Source organism: Nannospalax galili, unplaced genomic scaffold, assembly GCF_000622305.1.
Source record: "Nannospalax galili isolate Female #2095 unplaced genomic scaffold, S.galili_v1.0 scaffold173, whole genome shotgun sequence".
Lineage (NCBI taxonomy): Eukaryota > Metazoa > Chordata > Mammalia > Rodentia > Spalacidae > Nannospalax > Nannospalax galili.
This window is the reverse complement of record NW_008334442.1, coordinates 1,210,309-1,219,532: the sequence shown is the minus strand read 5'-3', so window position 1 is coordinate 1,219,532 and position 9,224 is coordinate 1,210,309. Positions and strand designations below refer to the sequence as shown.

Here is a 9,224-nt window from a genome sequence, read left to right as displayed (position 1 = left end):
AAAAACAGTACTAGGACTGAGAAATTATTTTGCTACTGTCAGTTGGAGGAACCACCCTTAGTTATTACAGCCTCTCTCTGGTCCTCACACAGGTCTTCCTGCAGCTCAGTGCCAGCAATAGCACACTGAATCCATCTCTTGCTTGCAATAGCTTTGGTTTCTCCTCTGGTGAGTTTACCCTCCAGTTTTGTTTTGTTTCTGTCACAAAATAAACAACAAATTTTTTGTCCCTCTTTTCTCATACAAAAGGGAAAATGCACACACAACAATTTCATATCATCAGTTCCCTCTCTAGAGAGATTTCTAGTTTATACTCTCACAACCAGCATACAAAGGTTCTGCTCCTGTCTAGCCTCATCAACTAAGTAAGATTAAACTTTACGAGTACAGCTACACATCACTTCGTATGTTTAAATGATGTGCATTTCTTTCCCTATGAACGATTATTCATGCCTTTCCTCCATGACTGAGTTTGGGCTTTGTGGGTACTTTTTTTTTTTTAGGGGGAGGGTGTTTTTGTTGATGGTGCTGTTGGTTTTTTATTTTATTTCATTAGTTTATCTTGTTTTTCTCAAGCTTTAAAAAAGCAGTTTAGAAGTTTTCCTGCTATCTGATTTACAAAATGCTCTGAGTTGACAACACCCATTTCTTGCTCCAGCTAGAATTAGACATTTCTCTAAAGAATTCGGGTGTGTTAAGCAGAATAATATTTTTAAACCACAGACATTATTTCCAGGGTGCTATTTCATGACTGTAAACAGTGCTACATAGTTAGCACATTTTGTTTAAATTTTTACATTTAGGTCTATGTAGAATTCTCCCTGGCACATATTGTCATGAAGACTCAGATTACATATTCTTAAGGATAACTATCTCCTGATTACCAAAAGTCCATTTTCCTCTAGTGTTTCATGATTGAAGCAAATAATATAAATGATATTCCTGTATGCATTTGGATTTTTCTCCATTTCTGGACTTTATAGTCTGTTTAATTGGTCTATATGTCCATTCTTACATCAATTTTTAAGAGTAGTACAGTATTTCTCTATCACAAAACACAGAAAACTATTTCAGTGGTGATTTTCTTTTTCTATTTTAAAATGCCTAATTACCTAAGCCAGTCTTAGGTACAGTATTCAACTTCTCCGAATGAATACTAGAATAAGATGTAAGTCAAAGGAAACTGTTAATCACCTCTGGGCCAAGGGCTATTTCAAAGACAAAAAGATAACGTTCATACCAATAATCAAGTTGACAGAGCATAAAGAAAAAATAAGGAATTAAACTACATTAGTATCAATTATTAAGGTAAATTCAAACCATTCTTAAACAATGCAGTTTTGTTTTCTATGATCTTAACAAATGTATGACACATTAAATTATATCACATCTACCTGGGTTATTCTTCAGAAAAGTACAAATAATTCTTATTTTCATTTCATAGCCTGGCAACTATTTTGTAAAGACACACAGATGCAACTAAGCTGGAATAAAAACACAGATTTCCTGGTGGCCAATGCAAAATGCAAGACTTTCATATTATTAAAGTATTAGTTATATACTTCTGTGATTGTAGTCAAATATCTGAGTATTAAAATAATAATTTGCATTGTTCCTGACTTTAAATTGTTCCTCATTATACACACTTCAATAAAACCATTAAAAATCTTTGAGTCTATTGCCCTATATTAATTTTAAAATCTTGTTTCTAATGAAAAACTTTTAAAATCACTTTACACTATTTTGTAAGGATATTACAAATTCAGGTAGGGGTGAGGAGAGGTTTATGCCCTTAGTTGTTTCTATAAAGATGGTCCTATCTTTCAATAATGAGAAAAACATATAAGATTCCCTAATTGCTGATATTTTCTTACTAAGTACATTGGCAGTATGTTAATTCTTATAGAGGCTGCGAAGGTATACATCACATGAAATGCAAGACCCAAAACAGGCAAGGAAACTAAATCTTTCATTCTAATTTTCACTGGATTATAAATTCTCCACTTAATAGCAATTCAGTGTTGATTTAAAAGAGAAGGTTGCAAAAACTCTCAGAAGTTATAAGCTGTTTCTGCTATTCTATTTACTATTTAACACGAGGGCTTTTCCATTCTTTCTGACTCAGTCTCACAAAACATTATTTCTTGGTATTAAACTCCCAATATCCATGCACTAAAGACTTTCTTTTTATAAACTGCCCCACCAGACTATTCTTCCACCTATATAACCTGACAACATCTTTCTAGATTTGGAGAAACTATCCAAATTTATTAAGGACTATGTACTTTTCAAACCATAAGTAGACAGAACAAAAATACATACATATTAGCAGAAGCATTTGTTTGACTATAAAAATATAACTGTGTGAAAATAGAATATTTTCTTATTATGACACTACATACAGAAAACAAACTGACATCTCTGTTTATTTTATTTACACAGTAAATTTAATTTATATAGAAAGGATTGACCATTTCAGGAACAAGTCTTTAAAAACAATTTCTGCTGATTGGCTGCTATAATAATCTCCTTAAGAGAGAACTAGATATAAACTAAAAGAGTGGTTGTGAAACACACAGTAGCTCTCAGCTAAAGACAAAACTTGGCATTCCGTAGGAAACCAGTAAAACCGAAGGGGTTTTCTTTTATATAGTTCTTGTCAAAAATCCTTGAATAGGACACCTATCTGAAACTTCCTGCTCACAGGAAGACAGGACAGAAAGATTATAAAAGCCAGAGGTGGTGGATGACCACATGGAAGTAAGAGTTTTCCTGACAGCTGGTCAGTTACTCATATGAACTCACAGCAATGGCGACAGCATGACAAGTTCCACGTAAGCTCAAATCACACAAAATCTCAGCATAAAAAAAAACAAAAAAATAAAATAAATAAAAATAAAAATAGGGGCTGGAGAGATGGCTCAGCGGTTAAGAGCACTGGTTGTTCTTGCAGAAGACTCAGGTTCAAATCCCAGCACCCACATGTCAGCTAACTCTAGTCCCAGGGGATCCAACAACTTCTGACCTGCATGCAGGCAATACATGGATACACATAAAATTAAAAATTTAAAAATTTAAAAAATAAAAAATAAAAATCCAAGCATAGACATATTGAGGTGGGAAAGAAATCCCAACCCAACCTAAGGAACTTTTGGCAACCAATGGCTGCTGGGACAGAGAGAGACAGTCTCCTTCAAGCATGGGACCCTTGGTAGGTTAACCAGGGTTCAGTGAATAAACCCACACTGAAGGACATTTGGGGACACAAATTAGACTCTACAGGCCTTATTATAAATATAATAGAGTACATTAAATTGGGCAGGGGATATTATGGGTAGAGGTGGATGGGGAGGGGATCTAAATACCATCGAATTATGTTGTATGAAAATCGCAACAATTCAAAAAATTTTAATTTAAATAATTTTAAAAATCAAAAAAATAATATGAAGCTGAGTGGTAACTACTCTAAGAGATATTCCTCAAATCAATGCCTTTAGTTTACTAATATTTTCTTTACTTAAATATTTATTTTGTGTGTGTGTGTGTGTGACTATGGTGGATACACATACCACAGCAGCAATGTGGAGATCAGAGAAAACTAGCAGGGATCTGTTCTCTCATTCTACCAAGTGGGTCCCAGGGTTGAACTAGGGTTGCCAGTCTTGATCAGCAGGGGCTTTATCAAGTGAACTCTCTCACAGGCCATTTCCTACTTTTTAATTTTTAATTTAAATTTCACTAAATGACATTCATCTTGTAAAGTCGCTTAAATTAAATCATTTTTATTTAGGACAAGATAGAAAGAGAGAGTCAGATATAAGAGATGAGGAAAAGCACCCTGGGGAGATGTCAGAAATGGAAAGGCAGGTGGAGGTCAGGTCTTAGGGTAGAGAAAGAAAGATATTTCATAAACAGTAAAAGATAAATGAACAAGGAGGGTGTAAATGAAGAACACTAAGTTGGCTAGGCTTAAACTAAAGGCAGACTCAGAAATGGAAATTAAGGAACATTAATGAAAAGACAGGGCCACAGATGCATTAAATTCTACTATTATGCCAATGAAACTAGTTCACTATAGTGAAAACTGGGTTAGTATTACGTAACTAAACTTTAGATAAATCATTGCTCAGATTCTGGAAATGGGATACAACTAATAAATAATCTTCTAAAGTAAAATTATCAGTGAAACAAGTATTCCAAACTTGACAAGAAAAGCAAGATGGTATGGAACAAACAACTCCTACTCCTGGGTTTTTTGTTGTACTGAAAGGTTTTTGTTGTTGTCATTAGTGTTGTTATTTGAGAGTTTGGGTTTTGCTTTTGTTTTCAAACACGGTCTGACACATTATTATCAATGTGGTATCCAATTAGCTCAGTTGGTTGACTGATAATGCTAATGAAATTAAGGTCATTAGTCCACTTGTTTGTGTGTTTTTGTTGTTGAGGCAGGGTCTCACTATGCAGCACTGGCTTGCCTACAACTTGCTATGTAAACGAGGCTGGCCCCTAACTCACAGAGATCTACCTGCCTCTACCTCAGGAGTGCTGGGATTTGGTGTGTGCCATCATGCCCAGCTGTTGCTCTGAATGTCCTGTTAGCAAATTATATTTACTTTCAATCAACCTATTAGGAAAGAAAATAGATTGGTAAATGAAGCTGAGGAATCTGCTGATCTACAAAACAATGACTTAATGAAACACTGATTTAAGAAATATTTCATTAAAATTGAAATGCTATGGTTTTGTGATCACTGAGGGCCAATCTCATCATGAACATTAATTGAAATGTCAGCACAGGAGAGGGTAATGTATTTATTCTGTGTGTATGTATGTTTATGTGAGAGGGAAGGAGTGTGTGTGCCACAAGAGTATGTGTAGGACAGAGGACATCTTGCAGGAGTCAGTGTTCTCCTTCACTATGTGAGTTCCAGGGACTGAACTCAAGTCATCAGCCTTAGCAGCAAGCACCTTTACCCACTGAGCCATCTCACCAGCCCACTAGCTAGATTTTTATATAGATGATGTTGGAGGATATAGTTTGAGAATAAAAGGATACAGAAGGTAAAAGTGACATGTATTTGCCAGGCATTATGCGCTGAATAGTTTTAGTTTTCAACTTGACACACCTGGGTAGAGGGAGCTCAATTGCAGAATTGCACCCATTGGACTTGCCTGTGGCAATATCTGTGGGGCATTTTTCTTGATTGTTGAGTGATATGGAAGGGCCCAGCCCACTGTGGGCAGTACCATCCCTGGGCAGGGGGTCTTGTGTTATATAAGAAAGCAGGTTGAGCACAGGCCAGGGGAACAAGTTGGTAAGCAGCATTCCTCCATGGTCTTTGCTTCAGCTCCTCCCTCCAGGTTCCTGCCCTGAGTTCCTATGTTGGGCTCCTTCACTGATGAACTGTGACCCAGGAGATGTAAGTCAAATAAACCCTTTCCTCCCCAAGTTGGTATTAGTCAGAGTGTTTTGTTACAGCAATTGAAAGCAAACTAGAACACATGGTAATGCATATTGCAATACAGGTAGTAGGGAGAATAAGCCAAGAGACTGCAAATTCAAGTCTATTCTAGGTCACATAGTGTGTCTGCAGTCAGCCTGGGCTACTAGCAAGATCCACCCTGTCACAAAAGAAAACAAAAAGCCACAAGGTATGTTTGTAGAACAGCAACACATCTAACTGAGCTGCTGACCATGGATTATGGAAAGGAATGAAATATAAGCCCCATAATTAAAAAAAAAAACCTACAAGAACTTCTCTAAGGCTATTATAGCATGATTTTTCTATTATCAACACACAACCATTTTTCAGTACATAATTCATACAGAAATAGGCAGGTTTGTTAATGTAAAGAAAAATTATTCTGGTAATTGAACATATTTAAGTTATAAATGCTATAGCATATTCTCAAGAACTGTTGAAGGGTCTTTAACTCTTGAGATTTTACACTGCTTGAAAGACAACATATTAGCCTGCACAGTCTTACAGATACTGCCACAAGACACCAGACTCCCAGCTCAGAAACAAAATTTTGTGAACTAGGGGTAGCAGGTAGCATGAGTTTCATGTATTTAGCTATTCCTCTTACCTCTCAAATCCCCTAGGTGTAACGTGCAGAGGCTCAGATGAATGCTGCTGAGCACACAGGGGGATTGTGTCAGCTAAGGTACCTTGAACTGAGCAGACTGTCTTATAAAAGGCTACTAGCGATCCTGCCATTCTTTGTCACCACTGAGAAGAGGGAGGGATATTGTCTTTATTTTTGAATAGCAAACAAATCTGCCCAGTGTCTTGCAAGGAGACATAATCCTCTCCATTTTGAAAGCCTGTTTCCTATACAATATCACTGTAAAGACAGAGTAGAACAAAAACTCAAGACCTTTGCTCAGAGACATGCAGAAGTGCAAGAGACCCAAGAAAAACTGTCTCAACACATTTTAATTCTTTTTATTTATTATTTTTATGTGTATGAGTGTATTGCCTGCATGAGTGCAAGTGCACCCATGTCATTCAATGCCGTTGGAGGTCAGAAGAGGGTGCCGGATCCTCTGGACCTGGTTTGAAGGGTTGTTAGCTGTCAAGTGGGTGCTGGGAGCTGAACCTGGGTCCTCTGCAAGAGCAGCCAATAAGATACTTAATGTTTATAAATCTGAATCCTTTATCAAGTCCAAGGAAAGCAAAAGATATTCAACTTAATTATCCAAATAGCAATCTACATACAAATAAAGACTTAACACTCATTTTCATGGTACAGTGTAAGAGTCAAACTTTTAAAAACATAAAAAATACACACAAAAAATCAACATAAAAAAGAAAATCAATAAAAGTTAAAATGTAGCATGAATTTGTTTATCCATATAAATGACTCACAACAAAATACTAAAATCATGGGAAAGATATGTTTGTATGAAAGCAGAAGATTTCAAATTAAGAATATACTTACAATCTACCACTAAAAATAATCAACACAGAGAAGCAAACAGTTTAGAATCACTTTAGCAGGAAGAGTGTGTGAGCTGCTGTGCCTTCGGACCTCTATTCCCAGGGCCTTCACCTGGAGAGCAACCGATGGAATGTCAATGACCTACCTCTCCCAGAGCTTCATATCTTTTCTGGTTCCATCTGTGTAAGTCTTCTCGGTAGTTAAAAACAAATGGTTCCCCAGTTTTGATGTGCCTTAACTGCCCCTCTAGAAGACAACAAACAATATTTCAATGATTTAAGAGTACATTTTAAATAATATGGGAAGTACAATAGTTGTCTGATAAAATTTTTAACTTTCTCAGATATTTACTTTTTCCCTAAATTTGTGCCTTCAAATATCAATATGAAATAAAGCTATCAACTATATGAAAGAATGGTCCCTGGGAACATATAAGCTATTCTTGATCTTCATTTCACTATTTCAAAGTAAAGTGGCACTGTTGGAAGGCTATTATGAGTACGAATTGCTACCAGATAATGAGATGAACATGGCCCCAGTCTTGAAGGAGCTTGGAGGCTACCTGGGTAACAAAAGCATAAACAATGTTTCAGAAACTTAGACAAGAATCAAAGTCAATTAGCAATTTAAAATCTGCCACAGGTGACTTATACATATCTTTAATAAGGTCTAGAATGATTTGGAAAAAAGGAGAAAGTGCTATGGGGCTAGTAATATAGCTCTGAAAGTTTCAGTGACATTTTTCAAGGAGGCCCTGAGATATGGTAAGGTATCAATTGAAATTGGAGAGAAGAGGCAAGCTAACACAGATTTAGACTATCAAATCCTAGGACTTCACTGATTAAGATTACTCTTTACTAACAATTCTAGGACCTGCAAATCTGGCTGTAGAGGTAAAGTAGGGGGAACAAGGAAGTCCACCCATCCTTCTATCTGACTAGACAAGATTCACTGATCCAGAGCAGGTAGGGTACAAATGAGGCATACAGGGCTCCTCACACACCAATAAGCATTACCATTATAAACTATCTCCATTTTGTGTGCAGAAACAATTAAAACACTGTATCACATTCTTTAGAGAAATACACCTCATACACCAAAGAGTAAGTTTGTTCACTGTGAGAAATCCTAAATCAACCATCCAGCTCACAGTATTCCATAAGTAAAGACTCTCCTCATAGCAAATACTAGTATGTTACTAAAAGGTTTAATTATTGGCATATTTACAATGAGAAAAGACAGGCCATCTGTCCTCTTTCTTTCCTCAGGAATATTCAAGTAATGAGGAGAGAAACAAACCACACTCTAATTGTTTTAACCCTTTCCCCCAATAAGCAACAAAACATTACTGCTTATACATGTTTTGTCACAAAATATTCTTTATAAAAATATAACAATATCTGAAACATCTTCTGTCTAAATCCATTTACCATGCGAGTGCACAAAGAAGGAAGATCTGATACAGTGGTGACAGATCACTAACTCAGTTGACACAAAGCAACAAGTAGAATGGTACCTGCCTTATAACTAACAATGGCCTCCAAGTGTAACAGTGAATGGTGACTGCATGGTGCCTTTTTCCACAACTCAGGTATAAAAGTTATTTAATTCTGAACTTGAAAAGATTTTAAATAAAGATTTCCCTGAAAAATCATGGAAAACTGGGTTCTCTGCTTTAAAATACTGTCTCAGATAATGACTGCCAGAAACCTCATTTTAAATAGCAGGTGAAAGGGTAGTATCTTTCTATATAGTTTAATTAGAAGTTTCCAGGTATATATCAAACAACTGAATGCTCAAGGTTGAAATATATAAACTAAATGAAATTCACGTCTATCAATTCATGTGACTTGACAACTACAGAAAATTGATCCTTGGTTCTTTCACTTGAGTGAAGGATGTCACCATGCAAGCATAAGTCGTTATTTCTCAACAAAAACACTCTAGCTATACTTTGAGAGTAGCAAATAAAATATATCCTATGATTTAACACTGTTAAATTCTGTATATGATCTATACCACTTACTTTCATTAAAAGCATATTCAAATCCTTCCAGGGTATCAGGAAAATCAAGAGGTGGTTCATCCTTTTTCATTAGTTCATCCAAATCTATCCTAGATAATAAATCTAGAAAAGAAGTGATATGAAACTTACACTTATTTTTCATCACTAATAAAAGCAAGGAATGTATCTGTAATATTTTTAAAATATTCTCTTGATCTATTAGGTTAATTCTGTTTCTTTAACTGATAATGTTAATAAATCTTTAAGTTTGCTG

General features: G+C 35.8%; 1 protein-coding gene across 7 annotated transcripts in view; it reads right to left on the bottom strand.

Annotated features, from left to right (window-relative positions):
• Window positions 1–9,224, bottom strand: part of Fam172a (family with sequence similarity 172 member A) — a 480,054-nt gene that overhangs the window by 409,223 nt on the left and 61,607 nt on the right. For all 7 annotated transcript variants that reach the window (XM_008829338.2, XM_008829339.2, XM_029561741.1 and 4 more), the window contains 2 exons: window positions 8,972–9,073; window positions 7,091–7,191 (listed from right to left, as the gene is read on the bottom strand). In XM_008829338.2, coding sequence (XP_008827560.1) covers window positions 7,091–7,191; window positions 8,972–9,073 — 203 coding nt within the window. The remainder of the gene's footprint in view (window positions 1–7,090; window positions 7,192–8,971; window positions 9,074–9,224) is intronic.